This window comes from Echiichthys vipera (assembly GCF_963691815.1).
Source record: "Echiichthys vipera genome assembly, chromosome: X".
Lineage (NCBI taxonomy): Eukaryota > Metazoa > Chordata > Actinopteri > Perciformes > Trachinidae > Echiichthys > Echiichthys vipera.
In genome coordinates, this window is record NC_139825.1 from 25,146,797 (window position 1) to 25,164,366 (window position 17,570).

At 37.3% G+C, this 17,570-nt stretch overlaps 1 protein-coding gene across 1 annotated transcript; it reads left to right on the top strand.

The window, feature by feature from the left end:
* The first annotated feature begins 258 nt into the window (after window positions 1-258).
* Window positions 259-16,851, top strand: LOC310965140 (sodium- and chloride-dependent GABA transporter 2-like). The gene is made up of 15 exons (XM_083938566.1): window positions 259-420; window positions 6,970-7,160; window positions 7,790-7,924; window positions 8,990-9,130; window positions 9,728-9,815; window positions 9,904-10,036; window positions 10,658-10,792; window positions 11,270-11,373; window positions 11,722-11,846; window positions 12,454-12,566; window positions 12,736-12,873; window positions 12,968-13,070; window positions 13,156-13,256; window positions 14,010-14,180; window positions 14,282-16,851. Exons 2-15 carry the CDS (start codon window positions 6,974-6,976, stop codon window positions 14,390-14,392), a joined length of 1,785 nt encoding a protein of 594 aa, XP_083794692.1. The 5' UTR covers window positions 259-420; window positions 6,970-6,973; the 3' UTR covers window positions 14,393-16,851.
* The last annotated feature ends 719 nt before the right edge of the window (window positions 16,852-17,570 follow it).

Below are 17,570 nucleotides of genomic sequence, written 5' to 3' on the forward strand. Positions count from 1 at the left end.
TGAAAGCAGTTATTCAGATTTCTCTCTCTGTACCAAATTGTCGAACATCCTGTATGACAACCTACATTAGCCACCGCCCACAGAGCCATACAGCTACAGTGCAAATCCCCTCCCCTCTACTGCGAGACCATGTGGCCTCTATGAACAGTCTCCGCCTTAAGTTGCTCATTCAGAAACACATAACTACCCCGCCCCCTCCTCCCTCACTCTGTCCCCATTGCTCTTTCTCTCTCTCTCATTGTCAAACAAACACAGCTCTCACAAACTTCTACTCATGGGCTCATTCATGGTCAAAGCTGGGAAGAGCACTTGTCCCGGAGAGACTGGGGGATCTAGATTTGTAATTTCCCCAAAAGACGCCAGATGAATCCCAGCATAATTCAGAGCCATAGACAACAGACGTGAAGCAACCTTTCTCAGGTACTGTTTACATTGCCTTCAGGTCAAAAGCAGCTTTTTAATTAGTCTATAAATAATATTCTATATAGTAAATGTCCTTTGTATAAATTCTGAGCTTGCACTACTGTGGTTTCTTTTCTTGAATAGGAAACTAGTGGTGTCTTTGCTGTTCAGAGACAGCTGGGCTTTTGTGGCTGCACTCATGCTTGGCGCCTGTAGCTGTATTATGTAGGCCAAAGGTTACTGTCTACACTGCAGTGAGAGCAGCTATTTCCCTTGTTGAGTGTGACACCTCAGGCTGCTCTGTGATCATTGTTTGTTCTCACATTGTTTTAAAAAAATACATTTGTGCAAATATTTGAACAGGTTGCACAATAATAAACTATTTTAAAAGTGACTTTTACTGTTATTAAATTAATAAATCCCCTGCAATTATTGCTTTCAGAAATTAAATCTGACATACATAAATAAAAGTGTTTTCATGTGTTAGCAATTTAATGAATTTGTTGGTTTGTGCATATGGTACTTACAGAATATTATTTACATAATGGTCCGATTATCAAAACTCCATCATTATTGGTGGTGGACTAGGATAAAAAAAAAAGGAACCTCAGTAGCCCAAATGATCAACACCTATTCCTTACACTGCCAAGGACCGGTTACATGTAGAGCAAAAATATTATCTGGGATATTTTTTTGATAAAACCACCACAACTTGTTGACAGCATTTGATTTTTGCACCTGATTTTTGCATATTTCTTTTTTTGTACCGTGTTGCAACAAACCTTTTCCTCAGGTCATCTGTTCCACCAGCCTTAGCCAGACAAAAATTGACCAGTGTTTGTTTTTTTAAAGCTGGAACGTAATACTGCTTTATTTCGCTTAGTCTTGTTGTCTTGTCCTGACTCATTTATTCAGTTCCACAAAGCAAATTCAACATTTTGTGGTCTGCATTGAAATGTCCCAACAATGGTTGGATTTCTATGAAGAAAGCTATTTCTGAGTTAATGAATCATGCCATCTTAGGTGATCCCTGACTTTTTGGTTAATGCCACAAGCCGGTAAATATTTCAGTTTGTCCAATACTTTGGTTTATAACTAAATACACAAAACGAATGACATTCCTTTCAGGCTCACATTACTTTGCAATCAGTGCTAATTAATGAATGATGAATTAATTCTAAGCAGGCTATTAACTCACGGTGGTCATACATACCAATGTAGTATGTTGAGTACTGCACAGTAACCCTTTAGAAAACAAAAGGACTTACATAAAGTTGCTCGAAGCTTTAGTTTAGAAGCCTAGTCCGACCTTCAAAGGTGGACAAGAATTTCCCTGCTTATGATAAGTATGATGGTTTTATACAGCTATACAACTTTTATGTACTGACTTTAGAAACACACCATCCGTACTTTTTGTTACAGTTGGATTTATAGGGTTAGAGTGAGAGTAAGTACTGTTTAGATTTTTCTGTGGACAATAAAACACAAACCTGTGCCACAGCCATAATAAGTCCTAACTGTTATTCTAACAAACTTTGTGTTAATGTGTTTGAGTTCAGCATGTCTGGTTTAAAGAGGATTCAAGTCTAAGTAGTGATATATATTGAACAAAACAATTGTATACTAATTAGATTATTTTAAACCAAGTTATGTATTTGCTAACCTGTGTTAATTTGCTACATATGAATGAATAAGACCCATTTTGAGTGAACATGCTGTCTTTGTGTTTAGCAGTTCTGCTCCAATACAGTGTCTTCCTGGACAATGACACCATTTATAGGACATTAACTGAATGATAAACATGACAGTTATGCAGTCTTTTGCCTGTTTCAACCATACACCAAGGGGAGGAATGTGTCTAGTGAAAAGAAACATGAGGGAGGAATGTGTAGGGACATTACCCTTGATAGGGGTCGATGGGTTAAAAAATCCCAAATGTTTGAGAAAGACACTGAGTTCCTGCATCCTAGCACTAGTATATTATATCTTCTGTACTATATCACAATGATCATCAAGGCGAAACAAACAAATTTGTACAACCACGTCTGAACTGTTTAAAGCTGTTTTGAATGTCCACACTTAAGAGCAGGGTGAGAGGGGTGAGACGTGACTATCAGTCAATTATGGGCCACACTTTAGAAGTATCCTTCTTTATTGTCTTGTTAATTGCACTCTTTTGTACATACAAAAAGTGACAAAAATTGTCCGATGCAGCCCCAATTTTTTCAACGTCTTTATCAACATTCCCTTGGCATCAGGAAATAGTTGAGACAGTTGATACAGGAAGGCAAATAAGCCATCCATTTATCTACAAGTACTGTTACCCCCTCAAGCAGAAGTTGGACAACAACATATTTGATCAATTCATGCAACTTGTCAACACCAATTTAAGACTGCCTTTTCCAGTTCAGCAGTTATTGCAGTGTCAATGTTTGACGCTCACAAACAAAAAAGAAGATGCATCATTTAGTAAACAAGTGTTTAACCAACTGCAATTGGCAACCATTTTCAAAAACTGGCAACCAATGTTTCACCTTTGGTTGCAATCAAAGGCATTCACTTTTTATCATATAAAAATAGGGACAGCACACAGGAAAATGTCTATCCCAAAATAAATAAGTTTTTTAATATTTGTTGCATTAGTGATATTCACATATAAGAGTCAGAACCTGAACCAGACAACTGAACATGACAACTGAACATGACAACCAACGTGCGTTAGTGGCATTTGTTTTAGATATGCTGGTGAAACAAATTTTGGTGTTTGACTGTGGGGTGAACAGTTAGACTAACTGTCAATATCACAAACAAATGTGGAAATTGATTTAACTAACAATCAATTATTTATGTTGTGATTTGGCACTGTAAGTAATATTGAATTTAATCAGTCGTAACCAACATCAACAGAGACTGACAATAGCCTCTGTTCTCTTTGAAGACTCAATCCTTTCAGATCTACGGACAGTAGGTGTTTCATTACCCCAAAAATGTGGGTAGACCATCTCTTTATCTGTGGGGATACAGTTGGGTTTTGTTTTTTCATGTTTTTATCTGTTTGTCCATCCCATTGTGAACGAGATATCTCAGGAACCCATGGAAGTAATGTCTTTACATTTGGCAAAAATGTTCGCTTGGACTCAATGATAAACTGATTTTTAAGGTAAAAGATAAAGGTCACTGTGACCTAATAAAAACACACTTTTGGCCATAACCGAAGATGAACATACAAATTATTCTAAAAAAAACCCTTCTTAAACCTTTTTTGTGTCTTCTATTTTGCCCTTTAATGCATTTCTATAAATTCCGATTGTTAATGATGTGTCCACAAGAGCTAGTCTGATGAATTTCCAGGCATTATTTCGGTTGATGTAAGTTTACTGTAGATATATCATATTGGTATATATTTCCGCTGATAAGTAACAAGAAATTGCACACCACTATTAACCATTTTAGTTCATAGTTTGTTTACAGTAGAGCTGACTAATGAAAATGTCAATCTGTATGCATCTTGGTTACAAATGGAAAATAAGAAATAGAAATCTAAAGGATCCATGTAAAGAATGTTTGTCATGTGATTATGTTATATAATACATACATTATTCAATAAATAGCAATATTAGCAAACTATTAGCCTCAAAAATACAGTAGAAGTCGGGCTAAAGTGTCCACTGATGCACAAGTCAAACTTGTTGTGCATAAGCTTTGTTTGTCATATAATCAGCAGGATTATGGAAAAAACTACTGGACTAATTTTCATGATAACGGGTAGAAAGCTGATGTATGGGCCAAGGAAGAACCCATAACATTTTGGAGCGTATCCGAATCAAGGGGGGAATACATAATTATTATACAAATTATTTTTTGAGATAGGTCAGGGTCTATGCTCTCCATGTGCCTTTCTAGTTTTGCATAATTATTATAGGTCTTCTGCCTCTTGAAACTGCAGTTATTTAACACATTATCCCGGCCCTTTGTTGTTGTTGACACATTCTCTGCAGATTTGTACAATTCTTCTCTAACTAAATGATCCCTAAAACACTTAAGGAGCATCTCAGCATTTTAAACTGTTTAACAGTAATGTAGTAGCACACATATTTTCCAGTCTATTTGCTCCACTCCCACCTCTTCAAATTCAAGGCAGAAAACACAAAAGCAACATTGATAGAAGAATTACCCTCGTGCCAAGTGGCACTGACCCTCTGTTGACCTAATACAGCAAGAGTGCATGCATTGTGCGGATTATGAACATTCATATATAGTGATTAAATCATGTCACTATTTCTGCTGTGGTTAGTGATTATGTTGTTTTCTTGGTACTTTAAGTGAAATTTGAATAAACAAATGTATTAATTTATGTATATATCAAGCTTATATAACCGAAAGGTTGTAGGTTGAAGCCAAGACTTGCAGTGCATCCGGAAAGTATTCACAGCGTTTCACTTTTTCCACATTTTATTACGTTACAGCCTTATTCCAAATTGTATTAAATTAATCTCTGTCCTCAAAATTGTACACATAATGCCCCATTATGACCATGTGAAAAAAGTTTTCTTGAGAGTTTAGAAAATGTATTAAAATTAAAAAACAAAGAAATCACATTTACGTAAGTATTCACAGCCTTTACCATGAAGTTCAAAATTGAGCTCAGGTGCATCCTGTTTCCACTGATCATCCCTGAGATGTTTCTACAGCTTAAATGGAGTCCACCTGTGGTAAATCCAGTTGATTGGCCATGATTTGGAAAGGCACACACCTGTCTATATAAGGTCCCACAGTTGACTGCATGTCAGAGCGCAAATACCAAGCATGAAGTCAAAGGAATTGTCTGTAGACCTCAGAGACAAAATTGTCTCGAGGTACAAATCTGGGGAAGGATACAGAAAAATATCTGCTGCTTTGAATGTCCCACTGAGCACAGTGGCCTCCATCATTCATAAATGGAAGAAGTTTGGAACCACCAGGACTCTTCCTAGAGCTGGACGGCCGTCTAAATTGAGCAATCGGGGGAGAAGGGCGTTGGTCAGGGAAGTGACCAAGAACCCAATGGTCACTCTGTCAGAGCTCCAGCGTTCCCCCGTGGAGAGAGGAGAACCTTGCAGAAGGACAACCATCTCTGCAGCAATCCACCAATCAGGCCTGTATGGCAGAGTGGCCAGGCGAAAGCCACTCCTTAGTAAAAGGCACAAGGCAGCCCGTCTGGAATTTGCCAAAAGGCACCTGAAGGACTCTCAGACCATGAGAAACAAAATTATCTGGTCTGATGAGACAAAGATTGAACTCTTTGGTGTGAATGCCAGGCGTCATGTTTGGAGGAAACCAGGCACTGCTCATCACAAGGCCAATACCATCCCTACAGTCAAGCATGGTGGTGGCAGCATCATGCTATGGGGATATTTTTCAGCAGCAGGAACTGGCAGACTAGTAAGGATAGAGGGAAAGATGAATGCAGCAATGTACAGAGACATCCTGGATGAAAACCTGCTCCAGAGTGCTCTTGACCTCAGACTAGGGCAACGGTTCATGACCCCAAGCACACAGCCAAGATCTCAGAGGAGTGGCTCCAGAACCACTCTGTGTTTGTCCTGGAGTGGCCCAGCCAGAGCCCAGACTTGAATACGATTGAACATCTCTGGAGAGATCTGAAAATGGCTGTGCACAGACGTCTCCCATTCAACCTGATAGAGCTTGAGAGGTACTGCAAAGAAGAATGGGCAAAACTGCCTAAAGAGAGGTGTGCCAAGCTTGTGGCATCATATTCAAAAAGACTTGAGGCTGTAGAGGCTGCCAAAGGTGGTTCTACAAAGTATTAAGCAAAGGTTGTGAATACTTATGTAAATATGATTTCTTTGTTTTCTGATTTGAATACATTTTCAAAACTCTCAAACTTTTTTCACGTGGTCATAATGGGGCATTATGTGAAGAATTTTGAGAACAGAGATTAATTTAATACAATTTGGAATAAGGTTGTAACGTAATAAAATGTGGAAAAAGTGAAACGCTGTGAATACTTTCCGGATGCACGGTATATACCCCTACCCCTTTTACCTTGAAAAAATATACAAAATACAAAAGGATCAGATCACAGACATTTAAAACTAATCAGTACACTTCAGTATTTCTGAACACATACTGTAATGAGAAATTATGTTCTTATAAAGTCTTTTAAAGCCGACTAGAGTACAGCAAAATTTAATATTTTCAGGACAATTATTCCCGATGTTAACCCCTCTAACAGGAAGACAGTGATTTTTTTACAGTAGTTCGAGTATTTGGTTTCTCAAGTAACGGCGGAAGTTTATTTTTTGCTTTGTTCATGGTTTGTATTGTAATGTAATCAACTAAGTCCCTGAATTTCAAAATGTTCAAGTGACACTTAGAATGTGCTATTAAGTCACCATTTGCTACTGCAAATAAAATCATCAACATGAATACATGAATAATTAGAATTGATACCGAAACACTACAGAGTTGAAACATTTTTTTAACTAATTATCATGTGAACATTATAATTCTGTCACTGAAACCCACTGAAATGATATGTTTTTGGTAACCCTCCTCTCATTACAGTGCAATGGACAAGCCTTATGGTCCAGAGGTCAAATTCAGGCTGGATATTGGCACAACCCATCCTGCACCTGGAACCCTGACCAGAGGAGAGTGGTCAAGCAAAGTCGAGTACCTCTTGGCTGTTGCAGGACAAATCATAGGCCTCGGAAATGTGTGGAGATTCCCATACCTGTGCTACAAAAATGGAGGAGGTGAGTTTGATTATTGTCAAAGAAATGAGGAACAACACACTGCTACTTTCTTCAAAAGTACACACAGAATGTAAGAACTCAAACTTTGATAGCACTTGATTGCCAAAATAAATAAGTATTGAGTTAAGATTGAATGCTACAAAATCTTTTTTTATCATAATAATGTTTGTCTATATATTATCAGAATCTAATTTTATGTACTTTTCGGTGGTGAATGCAGTGGGCTCCATGCAGTGTGGCAAAGTTAAGCAAATCACATCTGGCCACTATGCAAGCAATTTCCCACCCAACTGTCAGGTTGTTGTACAGAAGCCAAGAGAGCTCAGCCCAAAATGCAAATAAATAAAAGAAAACATCTCTTCCATGTACACACCACTACATCTCTGCAAATACAGAAAACACAACATATACAGACAAAATGACACCGCAGATGTTTCCAAAGGACTAATTGACAGACTGCTGAACTAAAGTTGGAAAATGAATGTTGATGTTTATTTTAGATATTTTGGAGATTGCTTTTTCATAACTGAGCTCTCTGGTGCTTAACACATCTTAATGTGAGTGTAGTGGATTACCATAAATCATCAACCACAAACAACTTATGTGTTGTAACTTTCCATTTTTCATAGGGGTGTTCTTTATCCCTTATGTCCTCTTCCTCTTTACCTGCGGCATCCCCCTGTTTCTCCTGGAGACATCTCTCGGCCAGTACACTAAACAGGGAAGTATTACCTGCTGGACGAAAATTTGCCCCCTTTTTCAAGGTAAATATGTAGAATTTCTGTCAGAGTATCTGTACATAAATCAATAAATAAATACACGTTTATAAAATTTGAATATATGTATATGACATGGTGACAAAATGACTGACTGTGCTTTTAAGTCATGTAGAAAACTTTACACATTAGGTACAAAATATTAAAACACATCAATAAATGGGACATTTGTATAATGAGATCAGCAATACTGTATTATAGTAGGTAGAGAGAAACAGAGACGCTAGTAAAACACCTTCCACATCTTTAGGATTAAGCCAGTCAAGTCTTAGTTAACTACATTCCTTTCAAAGGGAATAACACATGTACCTTTGTCCCTGGAGTGTTACAGAAAATATTTAAATAAAACTTTACACAGGCCTAGGAATATTCTCAGTAGTCCGGGTCATGGTTATCCCCAAAGCTAAGCAAAGCAAAACTTAACACAGTTTTCACCCAGTTTTCTTAACATATTTTCTCAGAAATCCAACAAACTGTATCAGGTTTTAACACGGAATAAGTCTTTGACATGGCTCGCATTGGTTTAGTTACAAAACTGATGTTGGTTTGACCCGATAGCAGAGTTTGATTGCCGGCTGGACATTTGCTGCATGTTATTTAAAAAAAAATCTTTAACAAAAAAAAGATCAAGGGCACATATCTTTAGTTAAACTACAACAGTAGAAATGTGTTCACTACACTGCATTTACTCTGCAATAACCTGTTAAAGCATTGGTACAATCATGTTTTGTCACATTGATTTACTTTAAAAATAGGTTATTAGAATATTTAATTTGATAGTTGAATACTGTTTCATTTATATTTAATTTATCATTTTAAACATGTTGTTTTTCACTCTAATTGCTACAGTGTTTTTAGAAACATATTAGTATTTGAATGTAAATTATGTATTTACTTTATAATTTGCTGTTTTATGTAAAACTAATCAAACGTGTCTTTGATATTTGCACAAAAAAGGCTCAGTAACAGCTGCATGCTGGACTCTATTTACTCTAAAACCATTTGATTATTCCCTAAAACTATTTAGACTTTCTGTTGTTTTGTTTTTGTCAGGTATGGGTTATGGCAGTCAGGTGGTTGTTTTATACTCCAGCATCTATTACATCATCATATTGGCCTGGGCATTTCTGTATCTCTTCTGCTCGTTCAACTCTGAACTTCCCTGGGCGAGTTGCAGAAACAGCTGGAACACAGGTAGGTCCCAGAAGTCATGTATGTGATCTGACAGAATTAGAAACAAACAAATAACTGTTATTTTGAAGCTTTTGTTCAGTAATGACTAATTTCATTTGCACAAAGTTTAGTGAGTTTAGTCTTGAAGGTTTGCTCCACCTGGCTTAGAGATCCTCTCCAGACACACCTCTTGTGAAAATAGTGTTCATTGCAAACGTTTAACCAACTGGAAACAAGATGTATCACTGAAAAGTACATTTTCAGTGAGTGTGAACTTGAGGTTTCAAGTTTCCATATCGCACTTGAGTAAATTGCATATGGAACCAAAACTGAGTTCCGAACTAGTTGACATCTTAAACTGAGATTTTAGGCGAACACAGAAAATCCTTCTCGCTTTAGACACAACAAATTACAGTAGTGGGAAATTGTATTGTAATCAATTTTATTTATTTTTAATGAAATATGGCTGTATGGAAATGCCCATCATTCCATTTGTGTAGCAAAATTAGTACATATGATAAAATGAAGGCTTTGACAACGGCAACACTTGTCTATGTATCCTTGAATGCCTTTTTTTTTTTAAATAATAATAAAACATCCTGTATGCCCTTGCAATAGAGAATTGTGTGGAGTTTGATCGACAGGCCAATTATTTGAACTGGACTGTAGCTGTAAATGCAACATCACCAGTGAGAGAGTTTTGGGAGTGAGTATGAAAACTAAATCTGAAAATGACAATAAGCTCTGAAAGCGACTTGACATTTATGAATTAAAGCTGGAAATGTGATTTGCAGGAGAAGAGTTCTGAATGTCACAGGAAGTGTCCATGAGTTAGGCAGCGTACGATGGGAGCTGGCTCTATGTCTTCTGTTGTCCTGGATCATCTGTTACTTTTGTGTCTGGAAAGGAGTGAAGTCCACTGGAAAGGTAGGAGAAAGACTTAAGCATTTTGAACGTTGTATGTTAAGTACCAAGGAACTCTTCAACTGTTAAAGGATGATGCATTAGCATTTGTCTCTTGCTGCAATCATAACACTTTACCAAATACACTGCCTCTATCACTACAGTTTAACATGAGGTGCTTGTACGAAAAGTTTATGGTTAATCCTTTCCCAGCACACAAGTAAAAAATAAAAAAGAGCACCAGAGGGAGGCCATTACAAAGGACCTAAGATAATTGTTGCACCACCTCAAACATGATTTTTCATGTTTAAAACTGCTGTCAGGTGTCCTAAATTATTTTTATCAATCACGTTAGACGGGTAGCTGTAGTCTAGGCAAAGTCAGTCTGACAGGTGGTTGCCACCTGGTCACCGAAAGTAAACACACATCTTTTTAATCTTGAAGGCCTGTATGTTAGAATAGTCATACATGTTTGATAGGCTACATGCTACAGTCCCTCAAACTGAGTGAAATAAAGCAATTCTGAATGAAATTTCTGGAGCTCCTTAGGTGATGGTGATCACGCAACTTCCATTCTGACCAACTTCAAACAGAGTTAACCATAGTCCACAATGTTGTCACAAATTAACCTTCACTCTTCCATAGGTAGTTTACTTTACTGCCACATTTCCATACCTGATGCTGGCAGTGTTGCTTGTTCGTGGACTCACATTGCCGGGGGCAATAGATGGGATCAAGTTCTACCTATACCCAGATCCATCCCGCCTCACTGATCCACAGGTATAAGCACATTTCACTATTTCTCTGTTTGAATGATATGTGGCCTTCTTGAACCTACTACCTTTACAACCCTTGTGTACCCACAGGTGATCCCATCATTACAAACACATGCTATCTGGAAAAGCATTGTTACCTTTAAAAAAAATCAAAAAATATAAAGCTGAATTATACAGAAGTGTGTATACAATTGTTGGGTCTCATCATAATCCTGGAACAAACATGTACAGAACATTAACATATGTGACACCCTTTAGTCGAAAGTTAAGGGGATGTCTGAGTTTGTGATTGAAAGGATTGGTTACCTATTCGCTGTTTGAAATGGCATCATATTTTCATTGTCGGTGGCACGTGTCAGCAGTGTAAAACATTAGCAAATGTGCACTATGTGGTTTTGTAGTTTCAGAGTTGCAACACACAGTAAACACTTTTCATATGTTATTTATTGTAGATGAAATGTGTACTTTATATCTCTTGCAGGTGTGGATGGATGCTGGCACGCAAATATTTTATTCCTATGCTATTTGCATTGGGTGCCTAACTGCACTTGGCAGTTATAACAAGTACAACAACAACTGTTACAAGTGAGTTTGATATAATGATTTAATATATTTCATGCATTTTTCACTTTGGATAATGTGGATTTACACAAAACACAAACAAAGAGAAGGAATATATCTAACAGCAAGATGGCCAACTTGCAGATTCAGTAGGCCAGAATGAATAGCAAAAGACAATATACAAGACATTTTGAGCCAGTCACCAGAACATCTTCAATGCCCATTTCAAGCAATACGTTTTGGAGTAGTATATACAAAGAATCCACATCGTTGCTCCTCCAAAAAAAGTCACATGTCACAACTATGAAAAGAAAAATGTTACATATTTATTAAAATAATTGAGTATACCTTTATTTGTGGTTTTGTTTTTAGGGACTGTGTGTACTTGTGCCTTCTGAACAGTGGAACCAGTTTTGTAGCTGGCTTTGCTATCTTCTCTGCACTTGGATTTATGGCATATGAGCAGAACACAGACATATCAAAAGTGGCAGAGTCGGGTAAGGATATGGAAAATGTTATTAATTAGAGAATACTTCAAGGAATAAATGAGCATTTCACTTTTAGGTCAACAGTAGCACAACATGCACTTAAAGATCCCATATTATAAGTGAGATTTCCATGTCTTTTATTATAAAGCATGTTGAGGTGCTTTATATACTGTATATTGATAAAGGATCAAAATGCTTGGCCATGTTCAGAAACTGTGCCTTTAACTGAGCCGTCAGGACTTCAGTATGGTTGTGATGTCATACTATAATATAGGTAAAAAGGCATCGTTACAGTGCTGCAATGATGGTGCAGAGATGCAAAGGATGCAGATGCAGAAGACCCAGAAACACTGAACAATCAGAGCAGACTGGGCTTTTTCAGGAGGGGGTCTTAAAGAGCGATCCGCTAAAATGGAGTGTTTCAGACAGAGAGTTAAAACAGGTATATTCAGACAGACAGTATGAGAAAAATAATGTGTTTTAATGCATGTAAACATGTTCTAGTAGAAACCCAAAATATAAATAGAAATCTGAAAATGAGCACAATATGGGACCTTTAATTCTATTAACAGCAGAAAAATGTTAACTTCTGTTGACCATCTTATTCTCACTGCAGGTCCTGGCTTGGCGTTCATTGCCTATCCTCGCGCAGTCGCCATGATGCCTTTTCCTCAGGTCTGGGCGATATTCTTTTTCATTATGATCATCCTACTGGGACTCGATAGTGAGGTAAGCTGACTCTCCTTTAACACTGAGAATCAGAAACAGCAGTTGTGTTACAAAGTTTAATTTCAAGTTACATTTTTTGTCGCTATTAATAATTGTGATAGAATAACTTGACTTGACTGAAATTATCTGCATATGTACAGTTATTGTGTAACTGGGAGCTATGTTTCAGTTTGTAGGTCTGGAAGCTCTCGTAACAGCAATTTCTGACACGAATCCTTCCTTCTTCCACTTTGGCCATCGACGCAAACTTCTTCTCCTTGCCATCAGTGTTTTTAGCTTCTTCATTGGCCTTGTGATGGTTACAGAAGTAAGATCATATTAAAACGTGTAGCTCCTTATTTTCAATTCCCTTTTTTCTTATGTTAAAAGACCGTTGCACAATTGCTAACTCTCACACTCAGGGTGGACTGTACATCTTCCAGTTGTTTGACTATTATGCCTGCAGTGGGATGACTCTACTTCTCTTTGCAATACTGCAGTCTGTTTGTATTGGATGGATATATGGTGAGATAATAAAGAAGAAGAATATGCATGATTTATTTACTGTGATGTTGAATTCCCTAACAACAGCGTTTCCATCTACTTACAGGTGCAGACCGGTTTTACGAAAACATAGAGGACATGATTGGATACAAGCCTTTACCCCTGATTAAGTATTGTTTGAAATATGTCACTCCAGTAATATGTATGGTGAGTTGCAGTAAAGTTCACTTAGTCAGTATATATTGTCACTTTATGGGGGCGACTGGGGCTCAGGAGGTAGAGCTGGTTGTACTTTCGTTTTTGACATGTTCCTCATCATTACTGACGCACAAGGCCCTCACACGCATTAATGTGAGTTGGGAAGTGAAGAAGCACCACTTACCCTTCCCTCATTACCACCACTGAGGTGCCCTTGAGCAAGGCCCATAAGGCCAAAACCGCTCCAGTGGAGCTACTCAGTGGCCTGCAGAGCAGACTGCAGTTGTACTGGGCAGCTTCCAGGTGTGAATGTGAAACTGTGTGAATGTGATCAGGGTGTTCCCATAAAAGAGAGCATTGCTCTCAGTGTTCTCCCCCTGAAAAAATAAAAAAGGTAATTAACACAAAACAAAATACAGAGAAGCTCAGATTACAACACTCAGAGGGAGAATGACATCATTAATGCACTATAACTTTACATAGAATATATTTGTTTGCTGCATTATTAATGCTCTGAATGTTGAGTAAGGAGAGGGGTTAGTCGTTGAGGATTGAAGCTCATCACTTGTTTCTAGGCTTCAAAACTTGAATTAATCGACATTTTGCATGTTACTCAGAACAATTACATGTTGATTTATTCTTTATTGTTCAATTATTTTTTTTACTTTCACTCTGTTGTAGCTTGGGGTGATTCGGGGTACTTTTATAAGATCTTTGTAAATGTTCTAACCAAGGCTTATTTATTTTCTTCGCTATTTTCAGGGCACGTTTGTTTTCTCCTTGATCAAATACACTCCTCTGAAGTTCAACAACACAATTGAGTATCCTTGGTGGGGTTATGCTCTTGGCTGGTGGTTTACTCTCTCCTCTACACTCATGGTTCCTCTATTTATGTTGTACGGTGTAAGCACCACTCCCGGCACACTGCGACAGGTAAGCTTTTTGCATCTTGGTTAACATGTCTCCAAGAAGCTATGTGTTTGTGTGCTTTTTTGTTTTTGTTTTTAATTCAAACCTATATTCTTCTTTGTTAGAGGATCTCCATCTTATGTACTCCAGCTGAGGACCTGTCTTCAAACAAATCAGAGAAGAAAGGATTTGAACTGCTCGACGTGACCTCATGTCCTGACAGTGTGGTGTCCTAGTGGCGACAAGCAAACTGCAGCAGCTTCAGAATTACGAAACACCCATTGGTCTTATTCCTTATTATCCACTTATCAGTGGTTCGCATTGAATATGAATACCAGTTGTGACCAGTTCAACCAAATCAACCAAGACTTATTTTAGCCTGAAAAAAGAAATATTAAAGGGGGGAAAAAAAATTTCAGCAGAAATGGGTTTTTTTTCTGCTCTTCTGTCCCAACCTTGGGAATTGCTGCACAAAAGGAATGGCTTCAAATGCAGTGTTATTTCACTCCGTTACTTAGAGTTTAAATGCTGACTCGGCATAAGTCATTTCAAGAACATTTGTTTTCTCTGTGCTTCTGAGCTGTCAGCCACATTTTATGGTCTTCCTTCATACAATGTAGCTGTCTCAGGCGTCATCTCGTGAGCTCCCATTGCTGACAGCACTGACAGCTAGCAAGTAGGGCTGCTGATTCCTTTCATTATCTATTGATCTATTGATTTATACTTTATTCATTTAGTTTTTTTAATGTCCAAAAATAGTGACAATGCACATCGAGACAATTTCCAACCACAAAAAAAGACCCCATAGGTTGTTTGTACAAGCAGCTTCTTACAACCATAGACTGTATAAAAAATGGACGTAGCATTCCCACCGGGGTCCGTTCTCTCAACTTGATCCAATCATACTCACCTACGGGAGTCTGCATCTTTTCAGACTTTGACTCCGCCTCATTTCCTCTTACCAAAAAAGTGTGACGTTGGGGGGGGGGACATATGCCTAATTATATCCCCCCCCCCCCCCCCTAATTTGTGGCACTTACTTATTGAATCATCAAATTATAGAGGCAGTGGCCTCTAGGGGCCAAAGTAATTATGATGGGAGTAAAGCAGGAAGTTGGTTGACATAGTATGAAGACAAAGTTGGTTTGACCCATCCACTACCCCAGTCTGCCTCCTTACGTAGAGTTGGGGCATGTGAGCCTGTGATTTGCACGTGATCTTGCATGATCTCATGTTATTGCGAGAATTCAACTGGTGATGGGTTGGATGGACAGGACCGTCACCCAGGAGAACATTGTTTGTCTCCCATGTTAAAAGGATATGTCGTACATAACTTTACATTTAACATCACATGTTAGGTCACGCAACAAATATTCCTTTTTTAACCCAAACCACGATCTTTCTTAAACCTACCCAATTAGTTTTATTGCCAAAATCAAACAGTATCCACATGTTTAAAACTGTGACCATTATGTTGAGTATGAGTATGCGTTGTTTTGCTGCCATTGGTTTGGGCTCTAATCTAGGAAATCTTCCTGTCGATCTTAGAGTATTAGAGGGTAGCAACAAATTATGTATGTGGTGATATGGCTAGATGGACTTGTTGTTTGCATATCACAATTTCCCAAAGCTGTGAGTTGATCTCTTTAGATGTCTTAAAAACATTAAATTTACAATAATATATAACATGTTAAAAAAAGTTATCAATTAGTAATTCTGTTGATATTTTCAATTGTTTTTAGTTGAAAAAGTGTTGAGAATATGAGAATTTGTTTTGTTTTATTTTGTTTTAACCAGGTTGTATAGCTATGTGGGGTAAAGTCACACTTATAATCACTTGCCAAATAAGCCGTACAGATTGAACACTTGAGTCACTTTTAGGTCACTGTGAATGGCATTAATTTCAAATATAACTAATTTCAATATAACTAAATAAAGCCGTGAAATGAAAGTGGAAATGTCAACGGTCATATTCAAACCTTGAACATTGCCTGCACCTTAAATGTCTGAGCCACCGTGCGGCCCTACACTAAAGTGTTTCTGACCTGTGCAAAGTATTGCTACTGTAAAAACGTGCACCTACTGCTCACACAGGTAGGAAACAATTCAGGATTTACAAGCTTGCGTTTGGTTTTAGATTAAACAATAATGCCAGTGAGAAAGATTGTGATGAGAGAGGAAGCACCAAATGCAAACCAGTTGGCTGTGACAGTCAGAATCACAAGTCTTGAAGAGTTTATTTTTAACAGAGCTTTGTAGATTATATTTTTTACTGTAGTTTGTTTATTTGGGTTTTATACACAATGGTCATCAAGTTTGTAGGTTAATATTCTATCACTGCAATTTGTGGCAATAGTCCTTTGTTTTTACATGTAATTGCTGTAAAATGACATTCTTCACATTAAAGATCAATCATCTGTTTTTAAAATGTCTGTATTCAAAAGATATATGTGACATAAACTGTGTGAATTCATGTTTAAATTAAGTATGCCACATTTTATATTTCCTTTTGTTAACAGTAAATAAATCATGAATTAGCTAATGTTTTATTATTGAAAATGTCTGTGTGATTGACTGAATCATAGGACTGTTGTATAATAAGTTAAATTAATTATTTGAATCTTGTTAAACAAGGTGTGCTTCTTAAAATATTGTCCATAAATGAGGCAATCTTTGTGTGTTTAAGTTAGGCTAAACTGGCGGCTCATTGTTATTGATTTATTTCCTTGTTTTAATGTCATTATTTGGTCCATCTTGAATGGTGACCAAGACCTGCAGTTTTCAAGGAATTTCAGATAAATTACTAATTTAGAACATAACAAGATGATGAATATTAAAATAACTATAATCAATATAATAATTTAATAACAATTTATTAAAAGACTACATGAAAACAATGTGAAAGGATTGCTCGTAATTCTGAACCTACACCATCATCAGCCTCCCATTCTTTAAAGTTAAGCTACAGCATTTTGGTTCATTCTTACTGCGATTATAGTGTTGTTTTCTGATTCAACTATTTTCAGTGAAAACCTTTTAAAACCTGCCTGCTCAGCACCAAACAGCAGTCAGACAGCTAGTGACCAGCTGGGAAACATAGTAGAATATTTAGTTGTTAAATAGGCAGATCTTTTCCTCAGGAGTTGACAGAGAGTGCAATCAGAGGAGAGAGTTAAGAGGCAGTAAATATTGGACTTGCATTCACCAGTTGGCCACAAACATGACTCCAAATGAATGTTTACTTAGCTCTGTAACAGGATGTACAAATAAGGAACAAGTCCACCCCATAAACTTAAAAGATATGTCAATATTGTGTTCATATTTGTTTCCCAAATGGCCAAAAAAAAATCTGTTATTGTAGGTTTAAGAAAATTATGTAAAAGTAATGTATAGCTGCCACCTGATGTGAACCTA

Bases quoted from the DNA above. Each gene is read 5' to 3' on its own strand.
- LOC310965140 (XM_083938566.1), top strand. From the start codon at position 6,974: ATGGACAAGCCTTATGGTCCAGAGGTCAAATTCAGGCTGGATATTGGC. The intron at 7,161-7,789 runs GTGAGTTTGATT...CATTTTTCATAG, and splicing joins GTGCTACAAAAATGGAGGAG to GGGTGTTCTTTATCCCTTAT. The intron at 14,181-14,281 runs GTAAGCTTTTTG...CTTCTTTGTTAG, and splicing joins CTCCCGGCACACTGCGACAG to AGGATCTCCATCTTATGTAC.